The sequence below is a fragment of the Podarcis erhardii genome (assembly GCF_964252035.2).
Source record: "Podarcis erhardii genome assembly, chromosome: Z".
NCBI lineage: Eukaryota > Metazoa > Chordata > Lepidosauria > Squamata > Lacertidae > Podarcis > Podarcis erhardii.
The window spans coordinates 43,118,629-43,137,249 of NC_138504.1; the positions used below are offsets into that span (position 1 = coordinate 43,118,629).

General features: G+C 45.2%; 1 protein-coding gene and 1 long non-coding RNA gene across 5 annotated transcripts; one reads left to right on the plus strand and one right to left on the minus strand.

The window, feature by feature from the left end:
* The first annotated feature begins 1,111 nt into the window (after positions 1 to 1,111).
* On the plus strand, positions 1,112 to 18,352 carry TMEM268 (transmembrane protein 268). 3 transcript variants are annotated; one of them, XM_081847745.1, is made up of 9 exons: positions 1,114 to 1,407; positions 1,513 to 1,711; positions 4,988 to 5,097; positions 7,155 to 7,262; positions 7,678 to 7,827; positions 9,241 to 9,351; positions 12,560 to 12,640; positions 15,546 to 15,731; positions 17,665 to 18,352. In XM_081847745.1, the coding sequence occupies exons 2-9, from the start codon at positions 1,603 to 1,605 to the stop codon at positions 17,842 to 17,844; spliced, it is 1,035 nt and encodes a 344-aa protein (XP_081703871.1). In that variant the 5' UTR covers positions 1,114 to 1,407; positions 1,513 to 1,602; the 3' UTR covers positions 17,845 to 18,352. The 3 variants fall into 3 exon arrangements, with proteins under 3 accessions (XP_081703872.1, XP_081703871.1, XP_081703870.1); XM_081847746.1 differs by having other exon boundaries at positions 1,112 to 1,711; positions 7,155 to 7,208; XM_081847744.1 differs by having other exon boundaries at positions 1,115 to 1,711.
* On the minus strand, positions 1,733 to 14,627 carry LOC309333878. 2 transcript variants are annotated; one of them, XR_014152747.1, is made up of 3 exons: positions 14,464 to 14,627; positions 12,494 to 12,613; positions 1,733 to 1,900 (listed from the first exon to the last, which is right to left on the minus strand). It is a non-coding gene; the product is annotated as an uncharacterized lncRNA (long non-coding RNA). The 2 variants fall into 2 exon arrangements; XR_014152748.1 differs by lacking the exon at positions 1,733 to 1,900 and adding an exon at positions 5,303 to 5,482.
* Positions 18,353 to 18,621: the final 269 nt, after the last annotated feature.

An 18,621-nucleotide genomic window follows, 5' to 3' on the forward strand; every position in this document is an offset into this window, starting at 1 on the left:
CTCACAAGTGAAAGAGTGCAGACTATGGATTGCACCGAGGGCTATGCAACAGATTTGGGTGATGCATGACCCAGAGCAGCCATATTTGGGTGACTTCGGTACAGCCATGGATCGCTACAGATTGAGTCAGATGGCATCCATGGCCATGAGACTATGGGATGTCAGACAGGGAGGATAGGCAGGCATTGGGTGGGAAACCCCCCACAATAACCCTACGCTGACCATGGGCTGTGTCTTTCTGGGGAAAGGTAGGTGCCTGCCACCTGCCATTCCTTCCTGCCTGAGACCTGTTCTGAAGCAGCAGCACACAGGATCCATCAGTGGAGGCATCAATCCTGCGTGGTACAGGGTGCTCCTTTGCAAGAGACCTCCATCCTGAGCAGGAGTTTGCAAAAGAACATCAAACAGTAAGTGGCTCCAGAGCCAATGACAGGCTGAGCTGGCTAATTCTGATTTTGTCCCCATCCTGAGTTCTGCAAGAGCAACACTGAGAATAATGAGGAGGGAGCTGATAGCTAAGACCACCCCCTGGCTAGTAGTAAGGATGAAGGCAGGCAGGCAAACAGATGGCAGCTGTCTGATTGGGAACAGACCATAGTTGGTAGGGGAAAGTCCCATTCACTCCCATGGACTAGTCTCCAGTGGTAGAGCCTATGTTTTAACTCCAGGGAAAACCAAGCAAAACCCTGAACAGCAGCCAGTGGAGTCTGGTCTAAAAGGAGAAATGGGTGCTGTTCCATCAGCCTCATTCTGTCCTTAGTCAGGTGCCACCTGCCTTTCTTCCTATTTACAAACAGTCCAGCTGATGGACAGTTAGCTTAGCCTGCTCCTCCTTATTCTCAGTGCTGCCATTATAGAGCTGTGAAAAGAATAGGATGAGATCAAATCTAGAATGAGTTATCTCTGTCTGTCATTGGCTCAGGCTCCACCTAGTGCTGGCTTCTCAGCCTTCTTCCCTACCAATCTCAATGGGCACCAACCACTGCTGACAGCAGCTCTCTACATTGCAACATTTTGTTTCAGCCTCTCCTCCCCACTCACGGTACCTTAATGACTTGTACATGTTTGTGTATGTGTGTTTAGGTGCATGAATTGAGAAAAAAAAATCAACAAAGAGAAAACAGCAGAGAAGACAAAACATTGACAGGCTGAGTTTCTGAAAGTGCAGCAGAAAAAGAGGGCCCTGTAACTGGATTCTGACATAACTTGCATTTTCCCATGGTTTGCAAATGCAGGACCTGTGTTGCATACATGCATGGGCTTCTTGCCAAGTCTCATTCCACCCACTGTTGATGAATATATAACATTGCTTCAGATAGTGACTCAATGAAGCTTCATGAAAGGAGGAGGATGTGAAGTAACAGGGGCAGAACTCTGCTACAGATCTTCTACTGAGAGCTCAGACAAGTAGGTTTCCATCTCAGGACCCATCTTGAGCTTGCTTGGCCTCTACTTGCAACCCTCGACCACCTCTCAGATCAGATATCACATGATTAGCTTGGTGTTTCCTAGGACAGAGCAACTTCCAGGTGGAAGATGTGGATGCAGAAAGCTAGATTTTCCATCTGATTCTGAAATTCTTGAGTGACACTGCTCTGCAATATGGCTTGTTGGAAAAAGCAAGTGGACATGTCTAAGGAAGACGAATTACCATTCTCCGTGTCTTACTGTCAGACCCAAGGGGAGGAACATTCAGACTACTGGAAGGAAGGTATGGTAGATGAATGCACTGTTGATTGCCAAAAATGAGGTGTAGAATAGTCAACACACACTGAACTAAACATGGGTCACATTCAGACTGTCAGTGTTTTGCAGGAGGGATTAAAACTCAAACAAGGAAATTTAGATATGTGCAATTGCGGCTGATTTATAGGTTTGTTTTCCCAATGTAGCAAATCCACTTTAGGAAAAGAAACAGATATTTTGCGGTTAGGTAAGTGAAGGAGAAAAGAATGAAATAAATGAATGAATAATTGGAAGACGCTTAAACACTGCACAGGCAAATCAGGATGAATGAAGGGTGAATGCTCATTGTTGTATAACCACAAACCAAACAGAATGAGTTGGATATAATTTATCCTCTGTGCAAGCTTTGAGCAAGCAACAAAGGCAGATTTAGGAGAGTGCAACTGGTTTAGTTGCAGTGGGTGCAGAGCATGGAAGCGCTATAGGGGGTGCTGTAACTATGATGTAGAATGGAAGGCCACTGAATTTTGGCAATGCACAGGGCACCACAGGAATTTGAGATCACAAGGTATATGTCATTGCAAGCAAATCAAAATGAATACTCAATGAATAGCTTGTCTGGAGGAGCCCATAGAAACTATTCGAGAGAAAGAGTTTCTATCCATGAATTGCCTTGTGTTGATATTTAGGTATATTTTAATGCACTGTAGTGTCTTTAATGGACTGGGCTTCACCAGGTTTCACATTTAAACAAATGCAATTTAAAATATAGTTACCAGATTTTTTTCAAGGAATCCAGGGACACTTTTTTTTGCCGGGGGGGGGGGAATTTCATGCTTTATTTTAGGAAAGGGTCTGGGGACGTCTGGTAATCCTAATTTAAAACAAAAGAACAATGTGGTAAAATTTATGGCAGCCTTTGCACAATCAGTTCAATATGATACTTCAGTGATGTCTTTTGGAGGATCAGTAGGCTATTCCCCCTTCTCTGCTCCAGAAATTGTTGGACAACCTTTACCGTCTCTTTTCCTTCAAGGATGATGATAACTCCATGGTACAGCAGTGTGCAGATTATTGCATACAGATAATTGTCCCTGGTACCTCCAGCTATAAATGGAGTGTGTGCATTATGGTTGAGACAATACTTCTGCCTGAGAAATAGCCTTCCTAAACCTGAGACGCTCTAGATTTTTTGGACTGCATCTATCATTCGTAACCATGCTGGGTTGGGCTGATGGGAGTTGTAGTCCAAAACATCTGGAGGGTCCCACGTTGGGAAAGACTGCCATAGAATCAAAGAACCATAGAGATGGGTGGGATATTGGAGGCCATTAAATGAATCCCCACACTATACAGTGCGGGGTCTATGGCACAGGGTGTAACTACAGCACCTGCATGTATCATGTTTCCTTTGCATTGAAATGAATGGCTTGGAATAATGTACTAAGAATATATTCTATAATCTACATGATTAATTGCTTAATTTACTTGAGTTATGCAACTTCACTACAGCAGAACAGAGAGAAAAATAACATAGTTTTTGGAAGAAAACCAATTGCAGCAGAACTGATTGCTGCATGCGATGAATACAGAATGCCCTCTGGCTCTTTCCTGATTCTATTGGGACCACAGTTCCCTTCAGCCTAAGCCAGCATGGCTAATGATCAAGGATGATGGGGGTGGAAGCTGAACAACTTCTGGGAAGCTGTCCTATTAGCTGTCCAGTCAAAGAATCTATGAAGCTGAATCTTTTCTTTGGAAGGGCTGAAAGCTCAGCGACGAGGTCCCTGCTTTCCACACAGAACAATTTCCATCCTTAGCATTTCCAGTAGGGATGGGGGAGAAATTCGATTCAGTTCACACTTAAAGTCACACATACGTAAACCACAGTTTCCAAAATGATAAGTTAACTCAAACACAGCCAGCCCCCAAAATTTGCACTTTATGGAATTTCACAACACAGATCTCAAACTGAGTAATGCAGACAAAGAAAAATTGTACCCTGTGCATAGAAGTGCATATATTAGTGAAAATAGCCTCAGTCAGTTTTATTGCACATAGCCAAAGGCTGCTGCAATGTACACAGAATTATTTGACAATTAAAAGAAAATATACTGAATTGATAAAAAAGGACTTAAAACATTTACATTATTAAAACATTGCATACTCTAAACAAAGCTATGAAAATACCCCAATGTACAAATAAAAACATTAAACAATAAAATTCATAAGCTAAAATCATCACATGGTCACTAATGTTAAAAACAATATCAATTATTACAGTGTGCAATTTATACTCAGAGTGTGGTGACAAAGATAGAGCATAGCCTGAGGTAGATAGATAGGATCAAATAAATTCATCACCTTTACAGTTAATGGCTACCTTGGCTATATAATTTGCTCTAATTTTCCTAGCAGCAGTTGCAAAAAGTGCTACCCGCCAGGTCACATACTTATCTGTGTCTGCAAGGAAATATAAAATCATGTCAAGGGGGTTCTGGCCAGGGGTAGTGAAAATAGCATGCAAGTATGCATTTATCGGGGGAAACGATTTGTATACTAGGAGAAGTATGTACAAAAATGCAAATGAACTTTCATGAGAATTATTATTATTATTATTATTATTATTTGCAAACTGATGTGGAAATTGGAGAACTGAGCTTTAGACAGGAAAAATGTGAAACAAACTGACAAGAGTTGATCATCCCTATTCATGGCTAATCAGAGATTAAACTCCAAATCTCCCAGGCCAGAGCAATCTACTACAGGTTACATATGCTTCAGGTTACATACGCTTCAGGTTACAGACTCTGCTAACCCAGAAATATGACCTCAGGTTAAGAACTTTGCTTCAGGATGAGAACAGAAATCATGCAGCGGCGGTGCAGCGGCAGCAGGAGGCCCCATTAGCTAAAGTGGTACCTCAGGTTAAGAACAGTTTCAGGTTAAGAACGGACCTCCAGAACGAATTAAGTACTTAACCCGAGGTACCACTGTACTTACATGGACAAATATGTATCCTCAGAATCCTATATTCCTAATTTCTAAAGGATCTCTGGTTGTATTTCTGGGAAGGACTCATGCATTAAATACTTGAGAGATGGTTCTACTTAGAGGAGACCAGAAGATGTCCAGAATGGTACATAGCCAATGATCAGAGATCAGGGGAGATGTGGTGCAGAACATTTGGAGAACACCACATACTTTCTGGGACCATTTCCACACAAAGCACATGCACTGCTATGAAGTGATAGCCACTCCACAATGCTTATACTCAGTCTTCTTTACTGTTGCCTTCCAGATCTTCACAATGGGCAAATGCTTATGGTTCTCACAGCTCACGAGTCCTGTTTTTCTACGTTTTTTGATATGAATCTTTGGGTAGAGAGATTGAAGACCATGGGAATTCAGGTGAGGGTTGCATATATCTTGTTGAATCATGCAGAGATAAAAGCCACCAGATGCAATATAATTTGATTGTGCAAGGAAAAAAATCAGGATGAACCAGATCGCAAGAAGTAATTAGTACTTTTAGTACTTTTTGCTGCTATCCAAGCGTCTTCTTCTTCTTCTTCTTTTTCTTCTTCTTCTTCTCCTCCTCCTCCTTCCCCTCCTCCATTATTGCAATTGTTATTTTGATTCCAAGCTGTCAGCTAAACTTATTTCCTATTGAAATTAATGGGGCAGTTGGAGGCAGCAAAGCTTCTGAATACCAGTTGCTGGAAAACACAGGCAGGGTGAGTGCCCTTGTGCTCAAATCCTGCTTGCAGGTTTCTCACAGACATCTGGTTGGCCCCTGTGAAAAAAGGATGCTGGATAAGGTGGGCCATTGGCCTGATCCACAAAGTCTCTTCTTATGCTCTTAAGCTCTTATGCTTAGTAGGACTTTTGACTTACCTAGGACCCTCGTACCTACGGGACCACCTCTCCTGGCATGCCCAGCAGAGGACCTTACGGTCCACAAATAATAATACTTTGGAGGTCCTAGGCCTCAAGGAGGTTAGACTGGCCTCGACCAGGGCCTGGGCCTTTTCAGCCCTGGCCCCAGCTTGGTGGAATGCTCTGTCACAAGAGACCAGGGCCCTGCAGGATGTGACATCTTTCCGCAGGGCCTGCAAGATGCAGCTGTTCTGCCAAGCCTTTGGTCTGGGCCCAGTCTGACTCCCTTTCCCCCATGAAACCCTGTATGTAAGTGGCCCCCTTGGCGCTTTCTATCGGCCCATATGGGACCAGCACGAGTGACCAGGCCTGGCGAACATTTAATATTCCGACCCTCATGGCTGTGATTCGTGGGTTGCCACTTCATTTTATATTGATTTTACTGTCATTTTGAGCTGTGTTTTAATCAATTGTTTGATTTTGTGTTTTTAATGTATTAAATATTTGGTGTTAGCTGCCCTGAGCCCGGCCTTGGCTGGGGACAGCAGGGTATAAATAAATTTATTATTATTATTATTATTATTATTATTATTATTATTATTATTATTACCTAACTAGCCCTGTTGTTTCCAAGATTCAAATGGAAGCCAAGTTTATCCAACTTAGTTTAAGGCATTTCTTCTTCTTCTTCTTCTTCTTCTTCTTCTTCTTCTTCTTCTTCTTCTTCTTCTTCTTCTTCTTCTTCCTCTTCCTTTGTTCACATTAGTTTTGTGAGGGAGTGGGAGGTGTGATGGTGTCGTGGTCATAAAGAACAGGAGGAAGAGGAACGACATGAGGCGGAAGATGGGGACAGGGTAGGCCCAAGACAGTCTGGCATCTGAGGTGAACCCCAAAGTACCTCTCTCCCTCCCACACACACCAGAGAAGAAGGGGGCAGTGGAGCTTCCCATTAAGATCAAGGGAGGGATAAAGATCTACAATGGGAACAAGGCAGTGAGTCAAATCAACCTTACCAGACAGCTGAAGTGAGACTCAAAGGCTGTTGTTTGGGTGTGTGCCCTGAATCAAACCAGGCAAGTGCACAACCCAGGGGGCAACCCCTACCATTTTCTCACTAGAGGAGCGAGGAGACCAGCAATGCTTCCTATTTGCAGAGAAGCTGATGTGGAGGTAGCACTGTGAGGCAGGAGGCTGCTGAGGAAGCAGCAGAGCTGGCTTCCAAGGAGTGTACCACAGCCACCCCTGCCACTGTAGCAGCGGCCAAGGAATTCCTTGGAGGCTGAATCTGTCGCCCCTGAGGATCTGCATCTAAGGTGGTTGCGGCACTTTGCCTCACGGGTGGGCTGGCTTTTGGTGAGGAGGAAGAGGAGGCAGAATGGTAGAGGAAAGGGGAAAAAATCGGCAGAAGGGATAGGCTTGATCCACTTTGTGGGATAAGCAGCCCTTCACACATTTCTTAGTTCCAATTGTTCTTCTTGGCCACAGTCCAAAGCATGGCAGTGAATTTATGCTCACTTCATGCTGTTATGGGATCGTGCCCATTGCATTTGGGCATACATCAAATGACCATGCCGCTGTTGCTTATGCAGGTGACAGCTGACCAGTGGAAAAAATTGATTCAGTGCGCAGTGCTAGAGCCAGAGGTGAGAAAGCACCTTTTCTACAACTCCAGAGCGTTTGCGATCTCAATTGCTGTGGTAAGCACCAAATTGCTTCAGTGCGAGTTGGGGCATGTAGGTTTGCTAGGGTCTAAAATGACTATATATATATTGCAGGTGTGGGGAACCAGAGGCCCATTGGTCAAATGTGGCCCTCTAGACCTCTCTTCTTGGCCCACAGAATTCTCCTCAGGAATGTGCCCAGTAACTCCAATTATGCTTTTTGTTTGCATGGCTGGAGAAGGGGTGTGTGAGTGGGTGTAGCAATCAGACAACTGTACAAAGATAAAATTTGCATTCATTGTTCTGCCCTTTTTAGCCTCTCTCCCCCACCCCCCACCCCACTTCTGGCACTTGGCTCCCAGAAGTCTGACCAGAAGCTAATTACGCCCTTGGTTTGTAAAAAGTTGCTCACCTCTATTTTATTAGATAAATATTGTGTTCCTCCTTTCAGGTTTTCTACGTGACCCTCTGGATCAATCTTTTTTCCACCCTGCAGATATATTCTGTAGCACAACCCTGGGAAATCAGTATTTTGGCCACTGCAGTTGCCCTAGTGGCTGCCTTGATCGTCAGACTCACAATTCATCAACATCAAAGGAAGGTAAGACGAGTTGAGACATGTCTGCAGTTATGATTTCCATGATGACCAGCAGGTATTAGGGATTCATGTTCAGATAATCACAAATTAAAACAGAACCCAATGGAGCCTATTCAGTTCAACTTTCATTCACTGAAATAAATGCCAAAAGCAAAGCCTGAAAAGCAAGAGGAGGTTGGCTCACATCTTGCAAAGCAATTGCTTTAGAGGGTGCCTGCGCATTACAACCCCATTTGTTGCACCCACCTTATCACAGTCCTAGCTGGAATTGTTTCCACTGTCAGCTCAACTCAGCTCCAATCCTCCCACCCTGAAGAGTTATAGCTCAGCAACAGAGAACCAAGTTTTTCATGAAGAAGCACCCCAGCATCGCCAGGTGCAGCTGGGAATACTCCCTGCCTGAAATCTTGGGAGAGCCACTGCCAGTCAACATGAACAATACTGAACCAGATGGACTGATGGCCAGATGCAGTTATAAGGGTCTCTTATAACTGTGTCTGAACCATTGGTCCACCTGTTCCTATCTTTTAAGTGGGAGAGCTCTAACTCAGTGGTACAACATCCGCTTTGTATGCAGAAGGTCCCAGGTCCAATTCTTGGGCAGGGCTGGAAGGAAACTTAGGCGAGCCAGTGCCACGCAGTGTAGATGATACAAATCTAGATGGACCATTGACTCAGGAGAAGACAGCTTCTTATAAAAGGTAAAGGTAAAGGTACCCCTGCCCGTACAGGCCAGTCGTGTCCGACTCTGGGGTTGCACGCCCATCTTGCTTAAGAGGCCGGGGGCCAGCGCTGTCCGGAGACACTTCCGGGTCACGTGGCCAGCGTGATGAAGCTGCTCTGGCGAGACGGCACCAGCGCAGCACACGGAAACGCCGTTTACCTCCCCGCTATAAAGCGGTACCTATTTATCTACTTGCACTTAGGAGTGCTTCCAAACTGCTAGGTGGGCAGGAGCTGGGACCGAACGATGGGAGCTCACCCCGCCGCGGGGATTTGAACCGCCGACCATACGATCGGCAAGTCCTAGGCGCTGAGGTTTTACCCACAGCACCACCCGCGTCCCACAGCTTCCTATAAGGAGCCACAGTTCAGTGGCAGAGCACCTGGCTGCATTCAGAAGGTCCCAGGTTTCACTCCAGTATCTCCAGGTAGGGATGGGAATGTCCCCTGCCTGAAATCCTGAAGAGCTGATGCCAGTCAGTGTATACAATTCTGTACTAGATGGACCAATGGCTTGATGCAGCAGAAGGCAGCTTTCTATGTTCCCCTTTGAAAATTGTGGGGAATGACTGTTAAACCAGCTTGTTAAACTGCCTATGCCCATGAGACTGTGGTATGGCTTCCCTCTTGCCTCCACTGGGCATCCTGTGGTTGAGACCTTTAATGCCCTTCCTTCTCCTTCTCATTTAACAGCTGAATGTAAGTACAGACATGAGACTAGCCGCTGCCAACGAAGCTTTCATGAAAAACAAATTCCTGGTGGGGTTCACAAATATGCCAGAGAAGCAATGTAGTGTTCCACAGGTATCCTTTTTCAGATTGAAAGAATGCCAAATCTCTGTATGTCAGGGAGAACTGAAGTTTCAGTTTTGTCACTTAAGAACTCACCCTATATTTACCTCTGAATATAATGATATAATAAAATAAGGGTGGGGACCTTTTGCTGACGAAGGACCTCGTTCTCTTCTGGGCAGCCTTCTGGGGACCACATGCTAGTGGTGGGGGAGACCAGGGGCAGCCATAGGTAGAACAACAAATGTAAATGTTTGCCTTTGCAAAGTTGGCTAGTTTCTGCACCTGCTCACCCACTCCGCTTTAACCTCAATCCAGGCAAGTCAAAGGCATTATTGGAGTTCAAATATGCATTCCAGCCAGGTGAACACTTGGGGTTGTATCCAATGTAGTGCTAAGTCTTTGTGGTGTCTTTGTTTGTTTTTGAGTCTAATAATCAGGTCCATGTTTATTGAAGGCTTTTTTGTTAAAAAAAAAATTAAAGCAAAAGGATTACATGCCGTTAAACATTTAAAAAAGAAAAGATGAATCAGCTAACAAACTTTTCTTTCCGCTTCAGGTCAATACTGTTCAGATGGCGTGGGAAAGGGAGAGGGGGGGAATCATGATCAAGAGCCAATGAAAAAACAACACCATCCCCAAATGGAGGGTTGGGGGAGAGATACAGGATAAAGAATACACATGCCCTAGCGACTGCAGCAGGAAAGTGTTTATGGATGCTTGTGGTCTTTGTGAGAGAGCCTGGAAAACTAGAATAAGGAAGAAAAAACTAGTGAACCAAATTGGCTACCAAGTGGCCATTTTTGCTCTGCATTTGAAAATATTTTTGCAGACCCTTTAAAGATGTTCCCTGGAAGTTGCCCAGTGAAAAGCAGATTGTTAGAAGATGTCACACACAGGAAAGGAGTGGATCTTGGTTTTAAGATAACCCCAAAAGATCCTTAGGCGAAAGCAACAATGGGAATTTAAATAACACCAGTGTTGCTCAGTTCAGTGCTAAAACAAATCATATTATAAAGGAAGACTGGCTGTAATCATGGTTATCTTGAAGGGTTGGAGAAGATTAAAAGTCCTCTTTGGCCCCATCCCAAGGAAAACAGTGTTCCATCTTAAAAGAAAATAAAATAAAAGTTTGCTATGTACTTCTGCAGCTCTGGAGAGAGTCCAGAATTAGCAGGACCACCCCAACGAAATTGGGTTTAAACACACAGCCATTTATTCCTCCAGCCTGGATATGAGCACTCGTAAGTTGACACCCCAAGAATTGGGTTCAAGCCACAAAGGCAACAGAATCAGCTGGAAGAGAGGAACCCAGCCCTCCCACAAAATGCAAGAGAAAACGTTTGGTTATGCAGTCATCTCACTCTCTGCAAGCTCCTGAAGTCAGGAGGAGAAAAGGTTCTAGCAACTCGAAAGAAGACATGAGAGTTGGCTGTAAATATGGGGTGGGGTGAAAACAAAACTGTGGCTGAACACAGAAGCTTCACATCAAAGAAAAGGGCCTATCCAAACAGTGACAACCCATTTATGGGCCAGAGGAATCAGCAATCTGACTCACAGGCGGCCAAAAGGCCAGGCTGGGCTGAGAGCCATTTTTTAAAAAAAATTAAAAATGCAACGCTCAATTATGAAAGAGAAACCAAAACACCCCTAGAAATTAAGTAAGAGAGTGGTTTTAACAGGACAGTGGCCAGACCCCTGTGGCAGCTTCTGCCTGACAGAACTGGATCCTGCAGGCAAAGGAAGGAGGTCTCGTGGGGTTCTTCAACATCTTGCTATCAGCAGCAAACTTCTTGGCTCAAACAATGGCAGGAGCCCCACCGATTCCCATGAACAACTCTTGCATTTCTCAGAAAGGCAGAGGAAGAAGTTCCCCATCGCATGTGTCTGATGACGGCATGAAGCTCAGGCTGACTTCAACACCACACTCTTTGATTCGGAGTTTCCTGGTACAGAAAAGCTTGTACTGAGCGGGAAGGAATGCAGCAAACCAGAGTGGAGTGTGGTTTCCCACTGAAAAGTCTACTTTGGCTATGAAGGGGGAAGGAGGTGCGAATGATCCTGCACATCACAAGACCCCCCACCACAAATGGGTGGCTGTGAGAAACCAAGGTCCACAACAGACAGAATGTTTCAAAATTAACTGGTTTGTGTCCGGTCACTAAGATGAAGTAGCCTTTTGCAGAAAGGCTGGGAGAGGCTGGGTGGGAAATCGTTATTGGAGAATTCTAGAGGGAGTTAAAGACACATAGCAGTACATTTGTTCCACTGGCAAAATGTTTTGTACCAGCTGAACATTGTTGTGCAAGAGAATGTACCTGTGTTGCCCAATGAAGGTAAAGGTAAAGGGACCCCTGACTATTAGGTCCACTCGTGGACGAGTCTGGGGTTGCGGCGCTCAACTCACTTTACTGGCCATGGGAGCCAGCGTACAGCTTCCGGATCATGTGGCCAGCATGACTAAGCCGCTTCTGGAGAACCAGAGCAGTGCACGGAAACGCCTTTTACCTTCCCGCCAGAGTGTTACCTATTTATCTACTTGCACTTTGATGTGCTTTCAAACTACTAGGTGGGCAGGAGCTGGGACCGAGCAAGGGGAGCTCACCCCGTCGTGGGGATTCAAACGGCCGACCTTCTGATCGGCAAGCCCTAGGCTCTGTGGTTTAACCCACAGCGCCACCCGCGTCCAATAGATTGCCCAATAGATGGCACAATTTATTGCACATTGTTTTTCCACTATTCTAACTGTCATGTTGGATCCCTCTGTTGCACAGCGTTACAATCTCACCCAACTGCTGGCACAGGAGCTCTTGTGCTAGTAGACAGAGAACATTGGATACAGCCCTCATGGTGCAAAGCAGGGCCAATGAGGTGTGGCCTGGAAAAAGTTCAAAAGGAAAGATAGAGAGGCTTGGAGAGTCACAATCAGCCTGGGGCCTGAGGCTTCTCTCCAGCTATAGCTTAACATCATACATTGTTTACTTGCCATAATATATCCAGTACCATAATTTGTCCATAGGTGGTGGTATTGCTACGAGTAAAACAATTAAAACAATCTGAGCTCCTTCTTACTAATGGGTGTGAATAAGTAGGCAACATCAATCCTTTTCTCCAGTAAGCAATATAGAGAGTTGCAAAGAATTTCATCATTTACCATAATTTGTGCATGGCTGGTGGGAACATCAGATATAGGGCTGTTTTCCTTGACTTCCCCCATCAGCTCTGGTTTGTTCATTTTGACGTGGGGCCATGCCTTCAATTCTTAGCAGACTCTCTGGCAGAAATGAAGAGGAATGAGAAGGTGAGTGATGATTGGAGGGTTTTTGTTTTGTTTTTAGGCAGAAGGTTTCCAAGGAAGCCATGCTGCCGAAACTGTTAGTGGCATTGCTGAAAACAAACAAAACAAATAAATTAATTTGAGCTCCATCTTCCAAATGGGTGTGAATAAGCAAACAGCCATCATCCTCTTTCTCAAGTCAACCATACAGAGAATTGCCTGCAATTATATCAGGCACAGAAATATTCTTCAGAATTACCAGAATCCAGCTGATGGATGTTATCATGCTTTAAACAGCCACCACCACCAAAGTAAGACACTGACTCATTGCTCTTAAAACTAGGTTGTGGGTTATAACAAATTAAATATACAGAATTCAGTCAATGGAGTCTGTTTAGTCATTTACGGTAACTATTCCATTTGGGACAGGTGTCTATCATTTTCATTAAAGGTGTCATTCTAAAGTTAGTTAGCTAGTTAGTTTTTCAAAAAAGAAATTCAGTATTTTTGCAGAGTTTTTGAAATAACATCACTGCTGGATCACACTGAAGAGTCTTGTTTAGTAAGACTGTGTCCAACTCCTCAGTTTCTACCCCCCCAGGATCTGGGGACCCAGTCCAGGCAGATGTGGAGATCACTTAGCCTGGATCTGGACCTGAATCAATTCAGGGAACAAGGCTGAAACCCAAGTAAACATAAAGGCACAAGGGGGTGGGAGAAGAAGATGTTGCATCTCCTTCCCCTCTTCATGGCTGAGAGCAGGAGGGTACAATTGACTGACACATATTACTGCTAGGCTCCTTGCTTTCTCACGGTAGCAGGCACGCCAACTCCAGGAGACAGAGATGTCATCAGCCCCCTCAATATTCCTTAACAGGGGATGCAGACCCCAAATATTGAGTGGGTGGAGGAGGTCTAGCCGAGCAAAGCACAGCATCAATGGAAGGCTGCACCAGCCTGCGCAGTGCCAGGAGACACTACAGGGACCAGGGCAGCCTGGTGTGAGGTTGCACCAGCCTGCTCAGCATCTCCTGAGACTGTGGGGACCAGCGTGACCTAGCAGAAGGCTGCACTAGTCTGCATAGTGTCGGGAGATGCTGTGGGGACAGGTGCGGCCTGGCGAGAGGTTGCACTAGCCTGCGCAGCATCTTTTGATGCAAGCAAGGACCAGCACAGATTGTAGTAGGCTGCTCCTGCCTGGCATCTCTTGACACCATGCAGGCCGATGCAGCCTTCCTCTAGGTTGCAACGGTCTGGCCTGCACAGAATAGGGGGCGTGTGCAACATGCGCCAACCCACCCAATGTTGGGGGCAACATGGTGCCTCTGCCTGGTAGACACCAGGAACCACCGGCACACACACACACACACACACACACACACAATATCCATCTCTATTTTCTAAGTTCTGGTTCCCTGTGTAGCCAAAGCAGTCCTGGCACCAAATCACCATAGGAATATTCTTCCATCAATTTGCATCCTGTTCTGGGTCACCCCATGTTGCTTTTTCTTCAATTCATTTATGTCCAAATAATTTCCTGACAGATTGTGCTCAAGATCAGTTCAGCTGCCCCCAGTGATGATCCCCAAGTCATTTCTTTATAAAGTAATCTCACAGCAGTTTATTTTCCCAAGTTAACATCCTACCCAGTCACCTAGATCAGTGTTTCCCAACCTTGTGCTTCCAGCTGTTTTTGGACTACAATTCCCATCATCCCTTGCCACTGGTCTTGCTAGTCAGGGATGATGGGAGTTGTAGTTCAAAAACAGCTGGAGGCACAAGGTTGGGAAACACTGACCTAGATCACCATCCTCCTCCCATTCAATCCCCCCAAATTCATTACTCACTTGGAACCAAAAGTGGCACTTCAACAAAGATTCCAGGTTGTATCCAATGTTAGTCCTGCATAGGGTAGACCCATTCATAGGTGCCGAGTTCTGCCCAACATTTTTTTTTGGGGGGGGGGCTTGTTGCATGTGTGTGACGTCACATGTGATGTCACACACATCAGGAGGAGGCCTGATGTCCTCTGCAGCTGCGGAGAGGCCCAACAAGGCCCAGCTCCTCAAGTTAGGGGGAGGCTGCCATGTCCCCACATACTTTGGGGTGAGGGCTGAGCTGTCCTCAGCCCCATAGAGTTGGTGCCTATGGACCCATTGAAATTGTTAGACATGACTTAGTTCTCTTAATTTTTATGTGTCTACTCTGAGTGGAACTTAGAGACAACCCTCAGAACCCATGCTGTCATCCTTAACAACATTCATATTCATTTGTGTGATTATGGCCATATTCACGCCATCCATTTAAAGCACTGTGATACCACCTTAAGCGGTCATAGCTTCCCTAAAGACTTATGGGAGCTGTAGTTTGCTAAGGGTACTGAGAGTTGTTAATTTATCCCTTCCAGAGCTACAATTCTCAGAATGGTTTAACAATCAATCCTGCCTCACAGGTAACTCCTGAATATTGTAGCTTTGTGAAACACCCTTAACAAATTAGAGCTCCAATAATCCTTTATTGGAAGCCTCAACTGTTGAAAGTGGTAGCATAGTGCTTTATGGATGGTACGAATGTGGCTTATGTTGCTACTGAATTGTATCTAACAAATTCCTAGCGAAAGCAGAATGGTTTCTGCTCATACAACAGAACTTCTGTTCCCTCTCCTGTCTCTGCATGCCCTCAGTGCCACCTGGACCTTCAGAGCAATTTTGTGTGTCAGGACTCACATGGAGAGAGGAGACAGGAGAGGAAGGGGAAATTCCATTGTGAGAATGGAAGATAAAACCATAGAACTGTAGATTTGGAAGGGACCCAAAGGGATTCAGCTGATCATTGTTGCTGTTAGCTGATTGCTGCAGAATGTGCTTTTCTGGGTGATGCAGAATAATATCGCTGTCCTGCAAATCTGCTCCTCCCGGCTCCTTTTCAGTCTGCTCTGAAGCACAACCTGAAAGAACTCTGCATTGTAATAGAGACTCCCATCGTTCCAAGTCAGGAAAAAGGCCTGGGAATTTCTTCAGAAGATTCTGAACTGCTGCCCGAGAAAAAGGACAGCAACCAAAGTGCCTTGGCATACCGCGAGTTCCTCCAGCTTGTCCCAGATGGAGCCCCTGAGGTAAGAATTCATTGAAGGAGTCCGTAAAAAGGTTTGGTGTTGGAGGAGAACTGAGGTGGATCTTCACCAGCCTCTGTACTCAGCCAGCCCATACCTGCCTGATTTCTTACTTATAAACTGTCCAGAAGGTGGCACTGCCTGTTAGTTTCTTTCTCCTCCTTAGTCTCAAGGTTGACCTTCTAGACCTCAGCAGGGGAGGAGGCAAAACTAGAACTAGTGCCTCTATCAGTCATTGGCTCCAGCACCACCCTACTTTTGTATTCTATACCTTTTGTCCTACCAGTCCCAAGGGGGCACCAGGCACTACTGCTCACTTATAAATGTTTAAGAAATATTTAAAATAAAATGTAGTACAAATGATATATTATTATGCCTTTTAAATGATGTGGATAAGCAAGGGACATTCAAGGAATATTTGAATTCTTAAAGGAATTTTTAAATATATATATATTTTTAAGTCAGGAACTTTTCAAGAAACTTTTAGGACACACCTTTTGGTTATTTTAAGTTGTTTTAGACTTTGTGTTTCAAAGTTGTAACCCACCCTTGGACCTCACAGTGAAGGGCAGGTACAACTAGGTTACTGTATATATTAACACTAGCAAGGGTAATGCACATGAAAGTTTGGAAAGGTAGATGTAAACCTAATAAGAATTAATGATGGAAATGATGGAAATGTTTAAGTTGACAATAATGTTAAATGAAATGGGATTAAAAAGCTGTTGAAGGCTAGTTGTGCAATATAGAAGCAAATTGCTCAGAATATCTGGGTTTGGAGAAGGGCCACAGCTGAGTGGTAGAGCACCTGCTTTCTGCATGGAAGGTCTCAGGTTCAACCCCCAGCACTGGGAAAGACTCCAGTCTGAAATTTTGGGGAGAGGTGGTTTATTATGACATAAGCCAGGGTTGGGGATAGGCCAATCTTGGCCTGTGAGGCCATTATTTCAGAAACTATGCCCATTGATAGTGGGACGCGGGTGGCGCTGTGGGTAAAACCTCAGTGCCTAGGACTTGCCGATCGCATGGTCGGCGGTTCAAATCCCCACGGCGGGTGATCTCCCATCATTTGGTCCCAGCTCCTGCCCACCTTGCAGTTTGAAAGCACCCCCAAGTGCAAGTAGATAAATAGGTACCGCTTTATAGTGGGAAGGTAACGGCGTTTCCGTGCGCTGTGCTGGTGCAGGCTCGCCAGAGCAGCTTCGTCACACTGGCCACGTGACCCGGAAGTGTCTTCGGACAGCGCTGGCTCCCGGCCTCTTAAGCGAGATGAGCATGCAACCCCAGAGTCGGACACGACTGGCCCATACGGGCAGGGGTACCTTTACCTTTACCTTTATGCCCATTGATGCTATTCCAATGGTGGGAGGGGTTTGATTCTGAATTGGCTGCATGCATCAGTTACTCTACTGGGAACTGGCACACATAGCTGAAGCAGCAGGGTTTAATCTCCGCTCACCAGCAGATGAGTAGGAATTAAATCCTGCACCATTGGGCTGTTCATGCCTCTTCCCCTACTGGAAACAGTCATGTGCAGTCAAAGCTCAGTGTTGGGCTGTTTGAAAGCCCTTTTGCAAAGAGCCCTGTGCTGTTCAAAGAGCAACAAAGTTCTGGTTGCAAAAGAGCTTTCATACAATTCCACACTGAGTCCCCATAGTCAGGGCTTGAGAGTTCAGTATAACCTGGTACCATATTAATGTCAGATGACTGACAGGTAGATGGCCTCTGGGTTGGGGATATAAGGATTTGGCTTGCTGGTCAGAAAATGTTCTCCACTTCTAGAACAAACTTTCAGGGACAGCACATGAAGTGCTATTTGAGCTACAGATTGGTGTAGGCATCACTGGGCTAGATGGACCACTGGTCTGACTTGGTATAACAGCTGCTTCCTATGGTCTTACATCATCAATAAATATTGATGCTTGACTGATTTTAGGTGATGGCCCATCAGCTATTGGCAATCTTCAGTGGCTGTTACATCAGACTTCTGGTCAGTGGTCATCTCACAGAGGTTGCTGCAAGACGACATGTATCACTCAACCACACCCCATGCCTGTGCCAATTCATCGAGACTACAGTGCTGGCAAAGAGATCCTCTTGGTTCAAGCTGAGGTGACCAGTGGTGGATAAAGTGGCCCTTTGCATTATGCACACTATTAACCAGAATGGAGACCTAGAACTTGCAGACTGGGGGAAACATTTCACGTGGTTGTCTGAATTGGCCACAGTGACACACACCTTAGTTATGCACTATTTGCATTGCTGTAACATGCTGTACATAGGATTGCCTTTGAAAAGTGCTCAGAAACTTCAACTGGCTCAAAGAGCTGTCAGATTGCTGTCCCGGGCTGGTTATATGACCTATATGGATTAGGTCCAAGCTATCTGAAATACCACATTCCCTCATAAGAACCTGCCCAGGTTTCAAGAGCTTCAAGGGAGATCTTTCTCTTGGTCCCACAATCCTGACAGGCATACTCGGTGGGGATGCAGGAGAAGACCTTCTCGGTAGCTGCTGCCAGACTCTGAAACTCCCTCTCCAGAGAAGCCAGGCTGGCTCCCTCCTTGTGGTGTTTTCTGCTGACAGGTAAATTCTTGTTGCAATAGGCATTGGGGAGCTGAATGCTTTTGAACTGCTAGGTTGGCAGGAGCTGGGACCGAACAACGGGAGCTCACCCCGTCGTAGGGATTTGAACCGCTGATCGGCCCTAGGCTCTGCGGTTTAGATCATATAGTTTTAATTATATTTTATTTTATAAAATGTAATTTTAATGATTAGTTTTTCTGTGATTTTAGCTGTGTTTATTTTTTATCAGTAAGCCTCCTTGAGTACCTGCCAGGCAAAGAGGTGGGTTACAAATATAAAAGTAGCCACCATCATTGTTCTCCATAT